This window comes from Acartia tonsa, chromosome 2 (assembly GCF_053477335.1).
Source record: "Acartia tonsa isolate MP-2025a chromosome 2, ASM5347733v1, whole genome shotgun sequence".
In the NCBI taxonomy this organism is placed as follows: domain Eukaryota; kingdom Metazoa; phylum Arthropoda; class Copepoda; order Calanoida; family Acartiidae; genus Acartia; species Acartia tonsa.
Genome location: NC_137261.1, coordinates 17,854,809 through 17,879,869, shown reverse-complemented (window position 1 = coordinate 17,879,869; position 25,061 = coordinate 17,854,809). Strand labels below are relative to the sequence as shown.

Genomic DNA, 25,061 nt, shown 5'->3' with positions numbered 1-25,061 from the left:
AAAAATTTTTTTATGTTCAAAGTTTGGCGCAAATTTTTTATAATACAAATCTTGAAAAAAGTATTTTTTTCGTGTACTACATCCAACCTAGTTTTTAGTTTTCTTTGTACTTTATCTTGAATTCATTGTTTACGTCTTAATTCTATTTATGACTCACAAATATTAATAGCTTTTAATTAAATTTAGGACAAGAATAAAAATCATCCATGAAATCGAAGCTTGAGCATAAAACTTTCGCATATAACGGAGGAGAAATGAATACGTGTGGTAGATGAATACATATACCTAAATAGAGTTTTTTATTCAGAATTTTATATACATAATGTTCTGAACAGTAACATCAACAGGGTTTTGTCAGGGGGAATGAACTTTTTGGGGGTAAAGACAGGCCATTTCAATTTCATTTTAAATTCCAAACGCCTATGTTTCCAAAAAAAAGTTAGGTAACAATCAGATGAAAGAAAAGTATTATTAAAGAAAAGATTTGCAATTCATTTAATTTGGCAGCCGTTATTCAATGGTGTTTTCTCATATTTTGGACGTTTGAACACTCAACATAATGCACAAACTAATCCAAATTCACTAAAAGTCCCCAAAGTTGCTGAGCCAACAAATAAGAAAACATCAATATAAAAAAAACTTTGGGGAGTAATGTAATAAACAGCTTATTGTCCCATCTCTCTCTCTTTGGAATTATTGGTGCTAGAAGTTTTATTGCTGTGTTGGTAAATTTGCGATTTTGATTGAACAGCCTTTTGATATCAGGTCCAAATATCTTTGAATATCTATTGATGATCATTTACATGAAAGAGCTCTTTATTCTCTAAATACTTTTATAAAGATTTACAGGATTAAAAGGATAGGTAAATGAAAAAATTCAGTGATGTTATTGCCCTAAAAATCATATTTAGAAGTTCATTAATAATTATAGTGTATGTAAAAAATGACGTCATTCAATACAAATGACTAATGATAGGCCAATACACAGACATAGTTACCAATGGCAGTCTAGCATACATTTTAATTGACTTATGGTAGGCCAGTATGTCGGCACTATAAAGAACTTCATAGGTAGTTGCAAAAAATCCATTCATATTAATGCCCTAAGAATATTATTTCTTTGAATAGGTCATATGCCCTGAAAATTAAGTTGTATATTTGACAACAAACAAAACTGTGTTTATGACAGTATAAAATATAACTGTGCAATTATAAAAACAGTTAATTGGTATAAAAACACAGTAATCATATTTTTGCTAGCTGTAAAATTTTCATATACACTACAAATGTGTAAGTGCGTTATTCGTTATTAATAACATTTATAGCATGCTAGTGTAAAAAGATAAAATCTTTTATTTTGTAGAGATCTAAAACTTTTTTATTTTTCCCTGATTTTTGGACGATAGCTTAGGCCTATTTATTTATTTGCTTTTGTCCCTTAAATCAAGGATAAAAAAGATTTAAATCTTAAAAAATGATTTAAAGATAGATAGATATTCTTTTATAACATATGTAGGAGGTTAGTCTTTAATATATTTTTTTTGAAAAGAATGTTCGGACTGCCAGATAATCATTATAAAGTTTCTTCTTATTATAAAATTTACTAAAACAGAATTATCTTGCAAAGATTAAAATTTATAGGGCAGTTATATCTTGTCTTAAGTAAAGCCAGACCTATCAAAATTGTCCAAAGATTTACTTTTAGTAAAGGCAGGTAAAAAATTACCATTCCTTGGCACATTTATGAGTTTAATATAGCTTACTTGAGTCGAATTGTTGCTAACATGGACCATCACTTATTGATCAGTTCGTTCATAAAGCAGAAGGGTATATAGGGTGGATCGTTGTTATAGCCAGCTACAAGTTTCACCAAATTAGAGTAGATTATAAACTGGTTTAAGATCCAAGTAATTAAATCCATTACTAAATCAAACTTTAAAATCTTGTGACGAACTTAAAAATTTCATGAAAATACATTTTAATAGTGTATATGTTTAATATACCACAGGGAGGGAGAAATCTTTGAACTTAAAATCAATCTGGTACCCAAAGTTTTATAGACACAATCTCTTAATCAATAATTTGAAAACTTTGGGTACTTTTTTTAAAATTTTAATTGGTTCGCTTAAATACAAGAGTTTTTTTGATTTACAGAAGAGATAATTTTGTCTACTATCATTAGGGATTTACTTTACCTTTGTCTTATCCCCTAAGGTCTCTGATATACCCAAATATGGCAAAAATCAGTTTTCCTCCTCAAATTTTGGTTGAAAATTAAACAAAGAAAATTGGTTATGAATAATGGGATAGGTGTATAAACAAATAAACCGATTTATTATATAGATGTACTAGCGGCTTCGCCCCTAGCCTCTAGGGGCTTCGCCCTATGAAGTAATGGGAAGTCAACCCTCCTAAATAGAAATATTCAAATAAATTATTCTTTGTTTAATTACTCTGTGGTAAAATTAAACCGAGCTTGTGCGTTTTATGCACAAAAATTTTAATTTGTACAAATCAAACCCAGGTTGTTTGCCGTATACACAAAAATTTCAATTCGTAAAAATTAAACCTAGGTTGTTCGCATACACAAAAATTAGAATTAAAAAAAAAAATATTTAAATTATATAAATATATTAAATTCGTGGGGGCTTCGCCCCATGTTGCAGTGAGGTTCCCCCACCCCAATTACTGGTTTTTGTTCACAAAAATTTCAAAAAATTAAAAATTTTGGAAGTGGGGATTTTTATTTTTGGGGGGGTTGGGGTGTCCCACCCCCCAAGAAAATAGCTTAAAACCACCAGAGGACCAGTAGGTATATTCTCAGAAGGGTTGAGCCCAATTTGATCAACAGTTACTGAGATTTTACAAAAAATGTAAAAAACAAATCTTTGGGGGGTGGTTTTTTTTATTTTTTGGGGGGTTGGGGGTGTCCCACCCCCCAAGAAAATAGCCTAAAACCACCACAGGACCAGTAGGTATATTCCCTGAAGAGTAGAATCCGATCGGTTCAGTGGTTACCGAGATCTTAAGGGACGGACGGACAGACAGACGGACAGACAGACGGACAGACGGTCAGACGGACAGACATCAAGCTACTTTGTATTATAGATATACAGATAACTACTTTCCCTTTTTTCCAATGACCTTTTTCGTCTGCTAGCAAATTGTTTTCTGCTAGTTGGCTGTGTCAATATTCCCGACACCATTGGTTAATTTTCAAAAACCCAATTGACAGTTGGCACAAGGTCATTGGGATAGGGAAATACAGTTACTAACCCCTATCCCCTCTAGTGTTTTACTATAATGCTTATTATTATGATTCCTAATCCTATCATATAAAGAAGTAATTTTTAAAAGCGAAGCTTTTCTATAATTAGGGTCGGTCCGTCCGTACGTCCGTCCGTCCGTCCGTCCGTAACGGATAGCTTTTTTCGCTAATTTAGGCATGTTAGAATTGTCCTATTGATTTCAAACTTTGCATGGTGATTCCTGTAGTAGTTAGGTACGATTTAAAAAGCGTAGCAACTCTATAATCATTACTAGAATGTCCGTACGTCCATTTTAAACATGTTGATTTTTTTTACTTTTTTAACAACAAATTTTTATGTGATCTAATAATCCGATTGATCTGATTATTGGTATACTGATTCCTGGGACAACAAAGTACAATATTACAAGCGAAGCAACTCTATAATCAAGTCCTAAAATGTAAGTATGTCCATAAATATTATTCTGTATCAAGCAGTTTTTCAACAATTTTACTTACGATTTTGCTTCGACATTTATACATTTATATTCTGATTATTCAGTTCTGACACTATACAAGTGTTAGTGTCCGTTTGTCCTACCGTTTCAGTGCTTCGCTTTTCTGGATGTTGTCATCCTTGTTTGTATGTAACTTAAGATTTCGACAACCACTTAGATTGTTAAGGAAGCTTTACATAGGTCCAAGGATGGTTTTATGATATTTTACTTGGAAATCTTAATCTGGGAAAAGTTTTACTGTTCTCCTTCCTCTAGCTTTTATCTGTGTAAGATAACATATAAATAAATTGCTTATCAAACATGCGTTCTTGGTATTTTAAGGTTTATAAAGAGTAATTCTGTTGGTTATAATGCCACCGTATAATTGATATCTCAATATATGTCTATAGTTTTAAAGGGGTAGTAATAATAAAAATAAAAAATTATTTTTCATTCAATTTTTACTTTCTTCTTATCTCTGACTATTATTAAAGGTTATATATTTTGAAACCATTAATTTTAACTTTTTGCCCGAGCAACAGATATTTGAGTTTTGTCTGAGGAGATTTGCAAATTTTGTAGCTGCATTTTTTGGAGTCTTTTGCAGATTTTCTTGTGAACAAAGGGGATTCAAGTTAAAAGTGAACAATGTTTCTTAGTTTACATGAAGAGGTTGATACATTAGAGGGTGAAGGGGGAAGTGTATGTCCCCACCCCGTGGACCCTGTGCCGACTTTCAATTGAGTCTTTAAATAACAGCCAATAGAGTCGGAAATATTAAGACAGCCAAGTCGCTACAGAAAGCAATTTTCTAGCATACGAATAAGGTTCCCATCGCTGGATCCAGGTAGTTATTTGGATTATAAAGATTAAATAGATTCTTCATCTCACAACCCCAAAGTTCCAAGTTGACTAGCCTTAAAATGTTAAAATAAAGAGTTGGTATCTGAGGCGCCTAAATTTAGGTATTTGAACAAACAAAAACTATGGGTATCATATTGACAGCAAAGCTTTTTGTATTATATAAAACTATGCTCTTCAAAGACGTCCAAGCATTTTTGTGGGGAAGGTGGGGTGGGGGTAAAATGAGTTGTTTGAAAGGTTGTGGTGGGGGTAGGGTAATCTAATTCTAGTGTACATCCACAATTTTTAAAAAAAGATACAGGGAGGGAGGGGACATTGGGCTGTTTTTTACACTAGTCCCCAAAGTTTTATAATAAAGATTTCTTATTCATTGGCTTAACAACATTTGGGACTTTTCTTAAATTTTGATTGGTTGGTTTATTAAGTTGAGTGTTTAAACGATATAACCACTAATTTTAATTTACAGAAAGAATAATTTAGTGTATCATCATTGGGGATTAACATCAATTTAATGGCAATTGTTTTATCCCTTTAGATCCCTGGATTGAAGCTAAGAATAGAATAGAGTGTGAAGATATCTAGTTACAGATATTCTTTTCTATAGCAGCTAAACCCTATTTGTTCTGGGGTATGGTCAGAGGGGGGGGGGGAGCCTGGAGGGGTTGGGTCATGGCAATTTAAAATATTCTTATCATTGTGTATGTAAATAGAAAATTCTAAAAATCCTTAATTTTAAATAAAAAAAGTTTTTAAAATTAATATCTAGATACATTTTTTTGAATATATCTTTTTTCAGTATCAATATTTTATTTTCATTCCCCCCCCCCCCCCCTCCACAGGAATAGAGTTAACTACACAATATAAATATCTTCTTCCACTTTTACTAAATTATTCATTGTTTGGCCATAGGCAAGATTTTATAGAAAACAAGCAAGAATCAATCCTTCCCATTATCCTTCTTTTCTCTCCAATAAGATTTTTATCTTTCGTTTGATTTTATTTTGGCCTGTATGAAAACAATGTGTGAATAGACATTACTACATACTTCCTACTTTTTAGGAAACTGTCATTAGGAAAGAAAATTTTCATAAAAAATACCATATCAAGAAAATTTGACTGTATAAAAATGAGGCTAATCAAATCTAATAAAAAAATCTAGTACTCATTGAATTATTTGAGCAGCTGCGTCCCTGTCATCAGAGGATTCTGCATTCAAAGAGTACAGAAAATAGCCAAAACCATACTAAGATTTGTAGTACTGCCATTGACATACCTGTAATAGAAAATATGATATAATACCAATTGTTCTCCTGGTTTTTTTTGATCGAAATTTTTTTCTTTAATTTGCTAATTTTTAGAGAAATGATAAATCCAACTTTTCCGTCAGTCAAATATTCCCAGGGAGGTAGGGGACATTGGGATGATCATAACACTAGACCCCAAAGTCTTATAATAACGTTTTCTTATTCGTTGACTTAACAACCTTGGGGACTTTTATTGAATTTTGATTAGTTGGTTCATATTGCTGAGTGTCCAAACGTGCCAACCACTAATTGTAATCTACAGATTTGTGCATCATTATCGGAAATAATTATCAATTTATCGACCATTGTCTTATCCCTTTAGATCCCTGCAGTTCTGCTGCATTTCTAGGACACAGAGAGAGAGAGAGCTGCACATTAATGTCCCTGGGGCATTTTTGGACAGGAGCCGGTGGGGGGGGGGGGGCGGAGGCGACAAAACTGGGGACGTGCGAAAAAAGGGGTAATAAAGAGAAGAGTTTAAGCATTATAGAATGAGTATGTGTGAGTGTTTGTGTGTGTGTGTATATGTGTGAGCGTGTGTGTGCGGCCTGCTTCACATTTTAAAATCTGGCAATGATCCAATTTTTAGCCTAAAATCACTTCACTTGCCTTAAATAACAACAATCTTGTATGTACTACCTACAAAATTTTCAACCCTGTTGAAATATTTTAATTAATTTTTATTAAACTCATCTAAATTTTTTCATAAATAGTCGCTTAAAAAGATAAATAGTCATTTTTAAGAATAAGATCCAACACTTTCTTTATGAAACTTATCCTTTTTAAAAACGTCTGTAAGAAACTTTGCATGATGATTCCTATAGCAGATAGATAAATCAAGTTGATTTTTATCCTTTTTAACAACAATTTTTATGTTATTTAATTACCCTGTATATCTGATTTTTGGAAAACTGATTCCTAGGACAACAAAGTACAATATTAGTTCTGACACTCTACAAGTGTTAATGTTCGTTTGTCCTACCGTTTCAGAGCTTCGCTTTTATTGATATCTTCATCCATGTTCCGTTGCATTTAATCAAAACTTATTTATCAAATGTTAAATAAATAACATATAAAATGTTAGTTAAGTTTATAGATACAATGTTCAAGTTTGAGAAAGTTTAATTAAAGAAAAAAAACATTACGACAATTTTGATAATAGAAAAGCAATGCTGAATTAATTTATTAATGTACTCTATATATACCTATTGCACTCAGGGATCCAAAGGAATAAGAAATAGCCGATAAATTAATGTTTATCTCTAATGATAATTCACAAAATTAACCCATCTGTAGATTATAATTAGTGGTTGAAACGTTTTGACATTCAACTTCATGAGCCAACCAACCAAATTTCAATAAAAGTCCCCAAAGTTGTAAAGCCAATGAATCAATATTTTAAAACTTTGGAGACTAGTGTAATAAAAAGACAATTGTCCCCTTCCTTCCTGTATAGAACTCAATTAAAAAACATAAACTTTACCTCCACCTAAGTATGTAATAGAAATTAATAACTAGACCTCTCAACAATGTGTAAATGGTAGGTATAAATGTCTATGTCAGTAAAATCTTTCACTCAAAAGTAGCTGGATGGTTGTATAATAAATCTAATACAATTTGTGATTTGGTAAAGTTAATACTCCTGGAGCCCATAGGGCATTTATATTTCAAATTCTTTCGAATTCTTAGTTTTGGTCCTAGGGTGGTTCAAGGCTATTAATTTGAATAATTCTAACAAAAAGTAGAGCAGCAATATCAACCCAACAAAATTAATTATAATTTCTTATACTAGTCAATAACAGCTCGACCTTTGGCCCCAACAATTGAAAAGGTTATAATTTTTTATGGATTTGATTCATGAAAAAAAAACCTTACAAATTTAATATAGAAAATATTTGACTATATTCAATCTTAACTTCAGTTTTAATTTCTTGATAACTGAATCGAGCAGCTTATAGTGCCTATAAAAAAATGACGTCATACAATACAAATGACCAATGATAGGCGGTATACATTATAATTGATCAATGGTATGTATGGTCAGTATGACGTCATTTTTTATAGGCACTATAAGCTGCTTCGACTAAATTACTTTATTTCTAGATATCTACATGAGAATCTCTATTGCCTAAGTAAACATTTCTAAATGAAGGGCTCAACTCATTAATAACTAAGATTTAAATGTTAACCTTCTGAGGTTGGGACTATGAAACCAAGCTCAACTCATTAATAACTAAGATTTAAATGTTAACCTTCTTAGGTTGGGACTATGAAACCAAGCTCAACTCATTAATAACTAAGATTTAAATGTTAACCTTCTGAGGTTGGGACTATGAAACCAAGCTCAACTCATTAATAACTAAGATTTAAATGTTAACCTTCTGAGGTTGGGACTATGAAACCAAGCTAAACTCATTAATAACTAAGATTTAAATGTTAACCTTCTGAGGTTGGGACTATGAAACCAAGCTCAACTCATTAAACTAAGATTTAAATGTTAACCTTCTGAGGTTGGGACTATGAAACCAAGCTAAACTCATTAATAACTAAGATTTAAATGTTAACCTTCTGAGGTTGGGACTATGAAACCAAGCTAAACTCATTAATAACTAAGATTTAAATGTTAACCTTCTGAGGTTGGGACTATGAAACCAAGCTCAACTCATTAATAACTAAGATTTAAATGTTAACCTTCTGAGGTTGGGACTATGAAACCAAGCTAAACTCATTAATAACTAAGATTTAAATGTTAACCTTCTGAGGTTGGGACTATGAAACCAAGCTCAACTCATTAATAACTAAGATTTAAATGTTAACCTTCTGAGGTTGGGACTATGAAACCAAGCTAAACTCATTAATAACTCAGATTTAAATGTTAACCTTCTGAGGTTGGGACTATGAAACCACACTCAACTCATTAATAACTAAGATTTAAATTTTAACTTTCTGAGGTTGGGACTATGAAACCAAATTTACTTTTTGTATTCATTAATAGTTAGAATATGATTACGCAGCAGCAGAGAGAGATAGAGAGAGAAAGAGAACAATCGGCTGTTTATTACACTAGTCCCCAAAATTTTTATAATAACGTTTTCTTATGTGCTCGCTTAATAAATTTCCCTTAGTTGTTTCATTTAAGTTGAGTGTTCAAACTTTTTAACCACTAATTGTAATCTACAAATTTTGTGTATCATTATTGGGGAAGTACATCAATTTATCGGTCATTGTCTTTTATCCTTTTAGAAAGTGAAATTGTTTTCATACTCCCAACTGGTAAATGTTAACCTTCTCTACTAGTACATGTAAACAAAAACAAAAATATCCATTGATATAAAAAGCTAGATATCAATATATAAGATCCAAGTCAGGGATATGAAAGGAAAAGACAATGGCCGATAAATTGATGCACATCCCAAATGATGATACACAATATTACCACTTCTTTAGACTACAATTAATGGTTGAAACGTTTAAATATTAAAGTTAAAGAACCAACGAATCAAAATTCACTTTAGTCTCAAAAGTTGTTAAGCCAACGAATAAGATATTTAACCTTGTTTAAGTTTTAAAAACAATTACTACATATTTGTTAAAATGAAGTCTTTTTAAAAGGTGATGATAACAATATAATTAACGTTTTTTTCATAAGTTGAGAAATGCCATGTTTTTAAAAGCGAAGCTTTTTTATAATTATGATCGGTCCGTCCGTACGTCCGTAACGGTTAGCTCTTTTCGTTAAGTTAGGCATGATATAGTTATCCTATCGATATCAAACTTTGCATGATGATTAACTATAACAGTAAGGTACGAATTAGAAACCGAAGCATCTCTATTATCGTTACCAGAAAGTCAATACGTCCATTTAAATCATGCTAATTTTAAACTTTTTTGACAACTTTTTTTTGAAAATATGATGATAAGAATACAATTAACGTTTTTATCATAAGTTGAGAAATGCCATATTTGTAAAATTAATCTAGATATTGTCAAAACAGACAAAACACAGAATTTTACAGAGACATAAGTATAGTTAGCTTTTGCATTTTATTACAAACAGTTTCTGCGGATAAAAAAATAAAAAGATAATAGGATTTATCTCTTTTTTGGTTGCCCCGAAAGGCCTTGGCCAACAAAACAGGGTTTATTTTTGTTATATTGTTCATAGAAAATAACTTTAATACGATACTTGGTTTTTTAGCATGGCTAAGAAAAAGGTTCAAATTCAGTTGGAATAAATCGGATTTGGAGCTATATGATAATAGTTATTTATTGCATCGTATTATACAGCTTTCCGCGGATATTAGAATTAGAAATTATAAGATTAAAGCCAGTTACATCCGAGGTGCCGAAGGCCCGGGCTAACAATAACAATATTAATGGAAAATTGTCTTTAATATGATGCTATACATTATTTTTCAGTATGGTTGAGAACCGTTTCTAATCAACCTGATGTAAATCAATGACGAAGCGATACTGGAAAACATGCTCTACGATTTGAAGAAAAAAATGAAATAAAAACAGAAATACTTCTTATTTACTTATCCCTTTTTTTTCATAAAAAAACTGTTAGTTAAAAAAAGGTTGTTCTAGATTAATAACAGATTTTTCTACCATATAAGGTAAATTTGATGAAAAGCGTCCAGTAATTATCAGAGCTACAGGGAAAGGGCAATGATATATTAATCAGGTATCTAAAGGGATAAGACAATAGCAGATAAATTAATGTACATCCTAATAATGATACAAAAAAACTACCCCTTCTGAAGATTACACTAAGTGGTTGAAACGTTTGGACCCAAAAGTTGTTAAGCCAACGAAAAAGAAAACGTTATAAAACTTTGGGGACTAGTGTAATAAACAATGTCCCTTTTTTAAATTCAATTGAAAATCAAAAACAAACAACTGGATAAATTTGAAATAAATCAAATTGTTTTACTTTCAAAGTCTGAAACTGAAAGAAAATTTTATAAATTGATTCTAAACTTTAGAAATGAAATTGAAATGAAGAAACTTATCCAAAGTTGTTGTAATAGAAAGTACAACAATTTGAAACTGTAAGCCACAAAAAGTTAGAAATCCCTTCGATGCCACGTTTATAACATTGTACCTTGTTGTAATGGGAATCAGTATTCAAAAATCAGATGAATAGGATAATTTTAACATTCAAACATTTGTGTCAAAAAAGTAAAAAATTTGCTTGTTTTAAATGGACGTACGGACTTTCTGGCAACGATTATAGAGTTGATACGATTTCTAAATCTTAATTAACTGTTGTAGGAATCATCATGCAAAGTTTAAAATCAATAGGACAATTCTAACATCTAAATTAAAGAAAAGAGCTAACCATTTCTGACGTATGGACGGACTGACCCTTATTAGAGAAAAGCTTCGGTTTTAAAATCTATGTTGCTAGATTAATAGGTTTATTGAATAGAAATAGAAGAGTAGAAGAATATTCTGAACCCTTTTTTCGTCAAATCTAAGAGAGAACATTCCTAGCAGACAAAAGTATTGTTTACTTTCGACTCAAGCTGATGTGGATTCTTAAAAAATGATAGACTCGCTATTCGATAGTGAGGCAAAATTATTTTTGTGAAAAATCATCCAAAAGCACATTAAAAATCTACAAAAATTAAACAAAATCATATGTTAATAACCCTCTTAAGATTTTATTTCATTTTTGTAAATTTTTTTATTCGATTTTGGAGGATTTTTCACAAAAATAATTTTGCCTCACCAGCGAGTTGCCAGCCTAACTTTTTTTTTAAGAATCCAACTTTGTTTCAAGCTTTCAAATTGTAAACGAAATTTTTGGGCAATTAATTCTGATTCCGCAAAGCTTTCTACTAAGAAAATATACTGTTAACAGCTGACTTTTATGTATGTATGAAATGAAAAAAAACATGCCTTCGTAGGAAAATGTGTACATAATTTCAACCAATGAGATCCAATGTAAATTCCGATGCGATTCTCCTATTGGCTCAATCAGACATTCCCTCTCTTTCTTAGTACCTTTATTGTTTATTGAAAAATAATCAAAATATGCCTTGGGGGATTTTATACCTTGACCAATTTTAAATTAAGAAATTAAACATGAAAGATGTGTTTTAACAATTTTATTTTCTCAATTTATTTGAAGAGTAAAACGTGAAAAGTAAAATATGTAAATTATAGTAAATAATTTGATGCTTGATTGGTTATTTGTTATCGAATGAAAAAACTGTTATGATTTACAACATTCTATGTAGACATAAACAGGGATATGACAATTGCCGATAAATTTATTTGCATCCCCAATGTTATACACAAAATTGCCCCTTCTGTAGATTACAATTAGTGACTGAAACGTTTGGACACTCAACTTGAAGAACCAACTAATCAAAATTCAATAAAAGTCACTAAGGCTGCTAAGCCAACAAATAGAAAAACGTTATTTTACTTTGGGGACTATTGTACTAAACCGCCCAATTTATCCTTCCCTCCCTGCTAAAATTAGCTATTTAAAAAATATTATTTGTAATTTTGTAATGACAGCATTTAATTTTAATTCACCATCAAATATTTTGATATTTCATCTTCTGAAGTAAAAAGTTGTAAACTTTCTTGTTTTTCTTATATTTTGTATTTTCTTTGATAATTTATTTAATTGTCTACCATAAATGGATGCTTAAAAGATCCCGCTTAATATTTTCATAATTAACAAGGATGACAACATCCAAAAAGTATGGCTTTGTATCAAGAGCTTCAAAAGCTCCTTCATTTAGGGGGAAAGGCCGGGGGGAGGGTAAAAATTCAAAATTCACCTCCTTACCCCTTTTTCTCCCCCCCCCCCCCCAACCATTGGACGTCCTTGTTTATTATTAGGCTTTGAAACTGTTATTTCACAGTATTTTAAAAGGATAAGACAATAGCCGATAAATTGATGTACATTGTACATACCCAATGATGATATACAAAATTACTCCCTCTATATATTACAATTAGTGGTTGAACCGTTTGAACACTCAACATACTTAACCAACCAATCAAAATTAACTGAAGTCTCCAAAGTTGTTGAGTCAACAAATAGAAAACGTTATTATAGGACTTCGGGGACTAGTGTAATAAACAGCCCATTGTTCCCTCTCTGGTTGAAACCCATTGAAAATCTGTTTCTGTACTTGTACTTTGTTGTTAATAATTTAATGAAAATTAACCTTTATTCACCTTTATTCCGTACACGTCTTAAAAACGCAATATCATGGGAAAAGAATGGGTTAAAATGCTATAAAACTAAAATACTCTTATTTTTAATAGCTTAACCTTCTTTCCCACTTCTCCTCTCATCTCCCTCATTTTTATGACGTTACATGGGTAATTTTTAACACACTTTGGTCTTTGTTCTCTTTTGCCTCAGCAAAATATTTTTTTTTTCTAAAATCTTTTCTACTTTGTTATTTAACCTATTCCTTTACCCCCAGACTCATATACACTCCTTTTTTTAATCCATCCGCCCACATTGAAAAGTTTTAAATTTTATCAGGGGGTAACATCACATCCGCAAACTCCAACAAGGACGTGCAGTATGGGGTTGGGAAGTTAAGCCCCCCCCCCCCAAAAAAAAAAAAAATTGATTTCTCCTTAACTTATTATTGAAACTCTAGGCTAATTTTTTGTGCATACGTTTGATTGCAAATATATTAACAGATAAAAATGTGATCATATTAAGAAATGAGACAATTAATGGACGTTAAATTGATATCAATACCAAATAATGATAAACAAAATTAACCCTTCTGTCTATTAAAACTAATTGCTAGTTATCGAAAAAAAATTAGAATTAGTAAAAAGACCCATTATTTTTTAGCCAACGAATGAGGAAATTATATTACAACAATGGGTACCAGTTTAATTTGTGGTCAAATGTCCCTTCCCTCCCTTCGGCATATGGGTTTAATTCTAATATCGATGTAAATATCAGGCAAATTATAATATATTCCAAATAAACCAATTAATCTTAGGTCGACCAAAATCCTCTTTGTGGACATGAATTGCCAACTTTATGATAATGTTTGAAATCTGAAGAAATTCTGTTTTGAAATTGTAATAAAATTAGACCTACGCAGGTACTTAAAACTTTCAGGGAGGGAGGGGACATTGGGCTGTTTATTGCACTAGTCCCCATAGTTTTCAATAACATTTTCTTATTAGTTGGCCTAACAACTTTGGAGACTTTGAATTGAATTTTGATTTGTTGGTTCATTAAGCTGATTGTCCAAACGTTGTTTATTAACGTTTTTATCAATAGAAGAGGGAATTTTGTGTACCATCATTTGTGTGGTACATTAATTTATCTCCATTGTCTTATCCCTTCAAATACCTAAAAACTTTCAATCAAGTCGCTAATACAAATAATTTAATTTATATTTTAAAGAGGCTGGCGCTCTATGTTCTTTAATGTCCACTTGTCGTCTAATTTGTTGAGCTTCGCTTATATAGATGTTGACATTCTTGTTTTAGAAAGGACGTGTTCTCTTTTGTACTCTCTGTCAATGTGTAATACAAAAATGATTACGTCATAGAAATTTCTAGATCTGCAAGCCATTAAAAATTTTCTTTCATGATAAACAACTAAGTTTATTTAAACAATACTGGCTTATTTTTAAAATATGTTTTTAACATAGATTATCATTAATTATGTTTATGGAGAATAAATTGAAATTAATAATTTTACATTTTTGAAATAAATCTTTGAATTTGATTGACGTTTGGACACTCAACTTTGTGAACAAAAAAATCAAAATTCAATGAAATCTCCCAAAGTTGCTGAGCCAACCAATAAGAAAATATTATTATAAAACTTTAGGGACCATTTTAATAAATAGCCCATTGTCCCCTCCCTCCCTGGCTAATAATGTTATGGACATTGGTGGAAGTTAATAATAATGTTCCTACCTGTTGTTCATAATGTTGTGTGCTCCTCCAGGGGGTGAGCGCGGTCCCAGTGACCGTTGGCTCGCGCCTGATGGGCACAATGCGCGTCTGACCCGACTCCAGCCCTATTGCTGACGGGCTTTTCTCAAACAGCAACACACGCTCGGCGACCGAACCTCCGGGGAGCATTGCTCGCCGTGAGGGCATAACATTCAACGGTGCAGTTGAGGCAGCCGCGGCGGTAGCCGTCCGCTCTGAAATATGCTGCCGCTGTTGGGGAGTTAGTTCTGGGTGGGGAGCGGCGGGGGTTTCCATGCGGCGTTTATGCCGCCGGCGAAGTTGATCCAACAGAAAAGATCCGCCGTCATCCGCCCAGGAATTAGTAAATTTCCCGTCATCAAACATACTGCGCGCAAGGAGGCTGTTTGGTCGCAGTCCGCCCTCACGGGCTGGCAGCGATAGCGCCATCCGCTGCTTAGCCTCCTCAAATCTTTGTCGCATAGCTTTTATGTTATCATCCGCGTCCTTTACCCTGCCCAGGGGGTCAAACAGGTTAGGCATTGGACTGTGAGCGTCCTCGTGGTGGGGGGCGGTTATAACACTTTCCGGCTTAGACACAATTGGAAATTGAAACGGATTGGCTGGTTTGCTGTTGGGTGTTATATTACTACTGCCACTTGAATTATTACTATTATTATTATTATTGCTGCTCACGTGTTGGAGCACGGAGGGGGATTTTAGCCCATGACTACTAGAGCCAGCACTAGATACCACTTTCACTGGTATAGGCATGGAGGGCTCATTCATATCCTTGCGGGAGTTATGCAGCAAGGACGAACTGGTAGGAAAAAACGGTTCCTTTGTCACAATAGGTTGACCTAAACCTAACCCCAGTGGGGATCGCACCGACGGTGGGCTTTGGAGAGAGGGTGTTCTGACCGCCCCCGGCTTGATGCCGTTGTCCCCAAAGATGGACTGCATGGGCGCGTGCACGCTGTCCAGGTTGCTAGAGAAGTCGGAGGGAAACATGCTGGCTAGGGACGGCTTGCTGGGGGAGGTTAACCCTCCCTGCGGGTCGGGTGATGTCATAGACCTATAGGCGATACTTAAATAGTTTAAAAGAAATTAAAGGCATTGAGTTTTTTTATAGGAATAGAAAAATATTATAACTTTAGAAAAGAATTTCGGGTGTTTTTCCTTATGTAGAACTCTTAATATTTAGTATTGGAGAGGGGGATCCTATGCCTAACTCTGCGTGGCTACCAAATACCCAATATAACCTATCGTAATATATTTTTCTCTGTATTAATTAATTGTCTTAGACTGACACAAAATCGGGAGGTAAAATAGTTATTTCTACATAAAAAAATATCTAGGTATTGAAAATAAGTATATAACTTAATTAAAATTATTGCTTAATATTTTTTTTAACTAGATGTGATGTAATATATTTTAACTTAAACATATGACACTGTAAAAAAAGAGTCACTTCTTTTCTACAATAAAGATTAAAATTTCAGTACATATTATTTTAAATTTCTTGAAAATAAACTCTAAAAAATATGTGTCAAATATGCCAATGAATTTTTTACAGTGTATGATGTAATATTATGCAATAAATGTAAAAATTTGCTAGGTGAAATAAAGTAAACACTGAACAGGACACCATAGTAGGGATCTAAAGGGATAAGACAATGGCCGATAAATTGATGTACATCCCCTATGATGATACCCCTTCTGTAGATTACAATTATTGGTTAAAACGTTTGAACACTCAACTTAATGAATCAACCAATCAAAATTCACTAAAGTCCCCAAAGTTGTTAGGCCAGCGAATAAGAAAACATTATTGTAAAACGTTGGGGACTGGTATAATAAACAGTCCAATGTCATATGACACCAAAAGGATTTAATTATCAAACTTTGAAAATATTTAAGATTAAGTTTTTAAAAAAATCACAAATGGTTAAAAAAAAGGTTTTGAAAGGTTAGGTTAAAAAGCTATTTAAGTATGCATCCCTAGCTGAGCTGGTTAGCATTGGGCTCCTCAGGGGACTAGCCCCCATAAAAGCTGACGCGCTTGGGGAGGGGCTTCTCACGGGGGAGGCAGTGCCCCCGCTGGGGCTCGGGGAGCCCAGCCGGCGCATAATTGTGGACGAAATTGTGTTTCTCGCCGCCTGCTTGGCACGATCTGTGCTGACGAAACTGGTGACAAGCTCCTCCAAGTTTCCGCTCAGGTTGGGGGAGGCGAGCAACTCTAGGGGTCCCACTTCTGTGGCGATGGAGGATGGTGTGTGTGGGGGGGAGGTGGTGATGTGGGTTATGCTGGAGCCTACAATCACAAGATCTTTGGAGACTCAAGATTTTTACTTGAAAGTACGATAGGGAAATGATTTTACAGTATGGCTTCCAATCCGATTAAAATCCGCTGGATTAGAACCGGTTCTGAGTCATACTAATAAAAATTATGTATAGCATCGTATTGAAGACTATTTTCCACGAATATTAAAAAATCATAAAATCAAAACCAGTTTTGTTTACATAGGCTTTTGGCCCCTTAAATAACAAAACTGGTTTTAATCTTAAAATTTTTCATTTAAATATCCGCAGAAAGCTGTCTGTAATACGATGCGATAAATAACTGTTTAACATTTATTTTAACATGCACTTTTGAAATATTAAAAGGTTAACTAAAGATTCTAATTTATCCATTTTCTTTAACAAAAAAGTGAATGCTTGTATTGCTGCGATGCTTTTTACAGTGCTTATAAAAAATGACGTCACACAATACAAATGACCTAAAATGACCAATAACACAGACTAAGTTAGGCCAGTATACATTTTAATTCACCAATGGTAGGTCAGAATTTTTATAACCAATATAAAAAGCTTCTATTGTTGCGCTTTTTCGATTAAAATTGAATTTCTTTTGTCTCTCAAGATTTTGTTCCTTTAGCTGGAGACTCTCTGCTAGATGATGGGGGTGACGAAAATGATGAATTTCTTGACAATGAAGCTGAATTTCTGCCCGGCTGCTGTTGGCTGTTATATCCACCGCCGCCAGAATGATGACCGTTCGGCGTTAGTGAGCTGTTGAACGCCCCATGTCGGTCCAGGCTGTTGGTTGAAAAATTAGCGGGTACACTGTTGGTTCGCAAGTTTTGGCGGTCAAGACTGCCGTATTGGCTGTTACCGCCGGGATAGCTAATTTTCACGGTTGGCCGTTCTTCTAGACCGCCATTTCTAACTTCCGTTTTAATCGGGACTGTATAGCCGCGAGTTACACTACCGCCGTTACCACCACCATAGCCGTTAGCATATGGGCTGCCGCCGACGCTGCTAGGTGCCGGCGAATTGCGTCCCCCGCCGCGTTCACGTAAATCACGGGACAACGTATTGTTTGACTGATCCTCTAGCGAAGGAGAAACTGACTGCTGCTGCAACAAATTATTTCGTTTCAATGTGTTGATAGGACTAGTGGGGCTTGTGGGCGCAACTACATGACTCATCCCATTAGCAGAACTAGAGTTGTTATTATTATTGTTTTTCCAAGAATTATACAACACCTCTGCATGCTGTGATATCTGTTGGGATATAGCTTCAATATCGTCCAATTCTTTCACCATATCATTGTCAATTAGCTGTTGATAGATGTCCCGGCCGTTGGCAGCAGCGGTTGTGTTACCATTGGGTTTAAACCCACTACTACCATTACTACTGCCCGGCCCTCCTCGAGACATTATTTGGGCCTAGTATAATAGTAATCTTTAAATTTTGAGTGTATAGTGCTCCAACACACACACACACACAAGCTTTATATGGAAACACCTGTTTTCTTTTTCAGATGATAACAAGATTGTCTAGAGAGCTGTTGATAGTTGTTGTTGTTGTATTAATAACTGTTGTTGTTGGATGTTGTGCTATTTAATTACGTCACTTGAATTACACCGCAAACACATGGTTATAAACGCGCCACCACCTAAAAAATTGCAATTTTTTTGCAGATTATTTTTTTATTACATTTCTGAGTTTTTTCACTATAAATACACAGAATTTTTTTTAAATCACTTAAATTAGTATATGTAATAATTATTTTACATTCATTAATCACTTAAATCACAAATAAAATTCAAAATCAAATATATATATATTTATATATTTTAAGGAGTGGCAAATTTTTTAAAATTATTGTGTCGTCACATTATGCAAATTTTTTTGAAATCACACACACAGAATAAATTATTTCACTGTTCAGTATTGCAAAGATATTTGACTTGCTAACTTTGCAACAAGCTAAAATAGTATTTTTATGTATGTTTAATATTGGCGATAGGCCAAGTAGACTAAGACTTGAAATTTAAGTTAGTAAGCAGCACTCTACGGCGCTCTCTCTCTCTATCTCTCTCTCTGTCAAGCTGAAGTTTGAACACACACAGCTGAGATTTTACACTAATATTCTCTCTCTTCTATACTTTTATTTCTCTAACAAAAGAGAGAGAGAGAAAGAGAGAGAGAGAGAGAGAGTAAGAGAGAGAGGGAGACAGACAGAGAAAGTAAGAGAGAGAGAGAAAGAAATAAGAGTAAAGGGAGAGACGTGACACTTAAATTGAAAGACATAGAGAGAGAGAGAGAGAAAGAGAGAGAGAGGCGTAAAAAGAGGGGAGAGAGAGAGGGAAAAATGCAGAGATTGCGGTCTTTTACATATACATATATACGGTTGTAGATAAAGTATATCTGACATGAAAAATATATATTCTAACCGGTTTATGATAATAACAATAATAAAAGAAAAATCTCATTATTCGCTCTTTTTTTTAGTGCAACTACAAATCCTAGCGATTTTAAAAGACTAAAAATGATAAAAAGATTCTAGAATAAAATAAGCATAATATTTGAATTGTAAACCTATATATTTAATTACATCCAAGAAAAGCCACAAGGCAAATAAATTAAAGAGTAACTGCACTGTTGATCAACAATTTTTTGGCTGGAAATCCATAGTTTGAAAATTATAGGACAATTCTAACATGCTTAAATTAATCAATTTATCGCATCATATTATAGACAGCTTTCCACGGTTATTTAGAATGAAAATATATACAAATAAAACCAGTTTTGTGAGCCCTGAGGTGCCTAAGGCCCATGGTAAAAAAAATTAGCATTAATTTTATGATTTTTATTTTAATAATTGTGGAAATTTGATTGTTATACCAAGCTAAACATTATTTTTCAGTATTGCATAGAGCTGGTTCTAATCCAGCGGATATAAATTGGTTTGGAAGCCATACTGGAATAGGTATTTATCGCATTGTATTATAGACAGCTTTCCGCGGTAATTTAGAATGAAAAAATATACAAATAAAACCAGTTTTGTTTGCCCTGAGGTGCCGAAGACCCATGCTAAAAAATTAAACATTATTTTATGATTTCTATTTTAATAATTGGAAATTTTACTGTAAAACGAAGCTAAACATGATTTTTCAGTATTGCTTAGAGCCAGTTCTAATCCATCTGATATAAATCGGTTTGAAGCTATACTGGAATATATATTTATCGCATTGTATTATAGACAGCTTTTCACAGTTATTTATAATGAAAAAATATACAAATAAAACCAGTTTTGTGGGCCCTGATGTGCCTAAGGCCCGTGGTAAAAAAATTAACATTAATTTTATGATTTTTATTTTAATAATCGTGGAAATTTGACTGTAATATGAAGCTAAACATGATTTTTCAGTATTGCTTAGAGCCAGTTCTAATCCATTGGATATAAATCAGTTTGAAGCCATACTGGAATAGTTATTTATTGCATTGTATTATAGACAGCTGTCTGCGGATATTAAAATGGAAAATTATAAGATTAAAACCAGTTTTGTAATAAAGGCCTGTGATAAAAAAACTGACATTATTATTTATGATTTTTATTTTAGTAATCGTGGGAAAATGTGGAAATTTAACTGTAATACGAAGCTAAACATGATTTTTCAGTATGGCTTAGAACTGGTTCTTATCCATCGGAAATAAATTGTTTTGGAAGTCATACTGGAATAGTTATTTATTGCATTGTATTATAGACAGCTGTCCACGGATATTAAAATGGAAAATTATACAATTAAAACCAGTTTTGTGGGCTCCAAATGGCCGAAGGCCTGTGCTAAAAAAACTGACATTATTCTTTAGAATTTTTATTTTAGTAATTGTGGGAAAATGTCTGTAATACAATGCTATACATGACTTTTTCAATATGGCTTAGAACAGGTTCTTATCCAGCGGATATAAATCGGTTTGGAAGCCTTACTGGAATAGTTATTTATCACATCGTATTATAGACAGCTGTCCGCAGATATTAAAATAGAAATACAAGAGTTAAAAACTTAAAAACGAAGTGAAAAACGTTATTCTATAGCCATTAAATTACTAACAATATTTGTTAAAAAGTATCGTTAAATTGGATGGTTTGTAACGTAAAAACAACGTAAAAAATTCATTAAAATAACGGTTAGTCTATAGCCATTATATTGCTAACAATATTTGTTAAAAAGTATTGTTAAATTGGACGGTTTTAACGTAAACATGATGTAAAAAACTATTTAAAAAAACCGTTATACTATAGTTATTAAATTACTAAAAATATTTTTATAAAAAGTATCGTTAAATTGGACGGTTTTAACGTAAAGACAATGTAAAAAAGGATTAAAAAGACGTTATTCTATAGACATTAAATTACTAATAATATTTGTTGAAAAGTATTGTTAAATTGGACGATTTTTAACATAAAAACAACGTGTAAAACGATTCTAAAGCCATTAAATTACTTACAATATTTGTGCCAAATTGTCTGTAATATGATGCATTTCAGTATGGCAGAGAACCAATTATAATCTAGCGGATATAGCCATATAGGTTTATAAAACTTTGGGTACCAAATGTAATTTACAGTCCAATGTTTACTAATGGTTATGAAACTTTGGGTACTGAGTGTAATTTACAGTCCAATGTTTACAAATGGTTATAAAACTTTGGGTACCAAATGTAATTTACAAACCAATTTTTACTAATGGTTATAAATGTTTGGGTACCAATTAGTCCTGATTTAATATTGTTTGCCTTATTTATTATAGGTTTATTAATAGAGAGAAAATTGCCTGTAATATGATGCTTTTCAGTATGACTGAGAACTGATTTTAATCTAGCGGATATTTATCCGTTGCAAAGCTGTACTGAAAAAATAAAAGATCCCTCATTCATGGAAATATTTACAAGGTAGAACATGTTGTATAGTTAGGTTGCTAATATGGACCTCATTTTTTGGTAAGGGGTAAGGGGTAAGGGGTTGGGGGCAGACCCAAATGGCAGGATTTATGCTAGTTTTCATTTGCTAGGTTTAAATTTCGGATCAATTACTTTTTTCCTGTAACAAAATTTACATTAACTTTTCGTGCAAAAAAAACCCACTAAAATTAAAGAAAGGAGTCTGAATTTTTTTGTGTAGATTCCTTAGGCAAATAAGAATCGCAGTTCTATTATGCTTTGTGCCCGATTTTTACGTTTAAACCCCTATAGTTATGTAATCTTTGTCAGTAGGTTCTTTGTTTAAATTTCGGATCAATTATTTTTTTCCTTTCACAAAATTAACGTTAACTTTTCGTGCAAAAAAAAAACACTTAAAATAAAGATAGGAGTCTGAAATTTTTTGTGTAGATTCTTTAGACAAATGACAATTGCAGTTTTTTCATGCTTCATGATCGATTTTAACGTTTAAATCCCTTTAATTTTGCAATCTTTGTCCGTAGGTACTACATTTAAAAAAGTCTTTTTTTATACTATTAAATAAAAAATGTTGATTGTCTTTGAGTGTCGTTAACTCGTTGGCCTTTCAATGTAGATCGATGAAATTTTAAACATAGCTAGTTAAAGTAGTTGGTAGTCTCTGTATGGAATTTCATTAATATCACATGAATACAAAAAAAATTAGTACAATCGTAAAAAACGACACTAAAAACCATAAACCCCAAATGAAAATAAAAAAAACATTTTTAAAAAAAATTATTTAAGACTTTTCACGTTATCGTCAGCTAAGGGGTTAATACGAGCCCACTTATTGAAACCATTTATAAGATTTTATATGAAAGCGAAAGTGTTCCCCATTTTCAGGCCATAAAGGGGGAGAGGGAAATGGCCACAAACCGGTTTCAACATATCCAACACAATATAGAATTAATCTATACTCAATCCATATATACATATCAGAAAGAAAGAGAGAGAGAGAGAGAGAGAGAGAGAGAGAGAGAGAGAGAAAGACATAGAGAGATAGAGAGAGAATGTGAGAGCTAAAGAAAGAGTGGGGGGAAAGGTATTTGTGAATATTCCATTACCCCACACTCTTTTGAAAGGGGTTAAAATTAAGGGGTGTGGGGAAAGCCATATAATGCTAGGAGAGAGGGTAATATGGGGGAAGGGGGTAAAGGTGCCTATTCTGTATATTGAGGCCTGTGCTAACAAAATTGTGAGTGTCAGCTCACTCACTCAGGCAGTTGCAGGGACGTCAAATTTCATATTTAGAAAACCCTAAATTATTGAAAATTTAAATGTTTGAAAAATGAGATGCGACAACATATTAAGTCTTTTGAAATTTAAGTAATTTTAATCAATGGGTTTATTACCTTTTATGTGGGAGTAAGGGGGGGGGGGATAAATCCGCATATTGTTGTTGATTTTGAAGAAATTAGTAATTAACATTTTTTTTGAAAATTTCACATTTTTTTTAAGGGGGTTTGAACCCCCACCTTAAAATTTAAGGGGTGCCTCAGCCTTATTCACTCCCAATTTAGGTTCATGGGGATAAAACATATTTCCAACACTTTTGGAGTTACTTATTATACTACCAAATTCGTTTGGAGTGGTTGAAGAATCATTTTCTCCCCACCTTCTTGGACGTTCCTGGTATAGGGTTTGTCTCTCTGCAATGACTTGGTCCAGATCCCCCACCTCTCAAAATGAGGACCTTTTATAATGGAACAAGTTACAAAAGTATTGCTTAATTTTACCTACTTATTATTGACAGAAATTAATGATCTTATTATTTTCATAGGCTGGGGTGGGACATAATATTCAACAAATTATACCCCAAAATGTGTTTTTCGATTGCATATTATTTTAGATTGCAAGGTCATTATGCACTTCTCTTGAAAAGATTCTATATTTCCCTGATACACCTCTCTATGTGTATCCGGGGAATATGGAGGGTGTCAAATTAAAAAGTCACACTCTTACATCCCATTAAAGGTATTATCCTCTTAGGAAATTTTTTTCAATTTTGAAAATTTGAGTACCCCCCCCCCCCCCACAGCAAACTATGAACTCTGGCCGCAGTGCTCAGCTCCCTAGCCTGCCTAGCCGCAGCGCTCAGCCCCCTTGCCTGCCTAGGCACAGCGCTCGGCTCCCTAGCCTAAAACCTAACCTAACCTAAAATAGTTGTTCGTCGTTGTTGGGGGGGGGGGGGGGGGGGGGGTACTCAAATTTTCAAAATTGAAAAAAATATTTCTAAGAGGATACCCCCATTAAAATTTAAGGGGGATGTGTGAGAAAAATGGCATGCTTTTTGCATAACTTTTCCAATGAAACAACACTTTTGAACTCTTGGGTATGTTATTTATGTTTTGGGTTGATTTATCCACGGACCACTCCCCTAACATTAAAATTGCACCCCTTTTGTTGTCTGTATTACAAACCCCCCACCCCCCTCCATTTTTTGGAGATGTCAAAAATTATGAAGAGGATGTCAAAACTCTGAGCATGACACTGCAGATGCTGAATTTGTTTTAGATTTAATTTTGATAGGAAGCTCTTTATTGTGTCTATAAAAAAATGACGTCAAGCAATACAAATGACCAATAATAGGCCAATACACAGACTAAATTAACAATCGTAGGCCTGAATACATTTTTATTGATCAATGATAGACCAATATGACGTCATTTTTATAGGAACTACAAAAAGCTTCTTTTGATAGTATATTTGTTTTAAAGTTAGTATGTTTTTAATAGTATATTTAGCAAATTTTTAAGATTGATTTGACAAAAAATTTTAATGCGCTTCATGCTTCTTTAAGGGATTTGTTACTTCAAAAGTTGGACAACATTTCATAGTTAGACAGCTCTCTATGTAGTCAAATATATATTTTCTGTCCTTAAAATCAGAGTCAGCTTAATAAAATGATACCATTTAAACATTTAC

General features: G+C 33.1%; 2 protein-coding genes across 2 annotated transcripts in view; both read right to left on the bottom strand.

Moving 5' to 3' along the window:
* The window catches only part of LOC145305988 (uncharacterized), a 162,808-nt gene extending 146,893 nt beyond the window's left edge, over window positions 1-15,915 (bottom strand). Inside the window, exon 1 of the mRNA XM_080147909.1 lies at window positions 14,847-15,915. Within this exon, the coding sequence (XP_080004035.1) occupies window positions 14,847-15,914 (1,068 nt within the window). The 5' untranslated portion in view covers window position 15,915. The remainder of the gene's footprint in view (window positions 1-14,846) is intronic.
* An 883-nt stretch (window positions 15,916-16,798) lies between these two features.
* On the bottom strand, window positions 16,799-19,368 carry LOC145305997 (uncharacterized). The gene is made up of 2 exons (XM_080147923.1): window positions 17,778-19,368; window positions 16,799-17,159 (listed from the first exon to the last, which is right to left on the bottom strand). The coding sequence occupies exons 1-2, from the start codon at window positions 18,563-18,565 to the stop codon at window positions 16,814-16,816; spliced, it is 1,134 nt and encodes a 377-aa protein (XP_080004049.1). The 5' UTR covers window positions 18,566-19,368; the 3' UTR covers window positions 16,799-16,813.
* Between the last annotated feature and the right edge of the window lie 5,693 nt (window positions 19,369-25,061).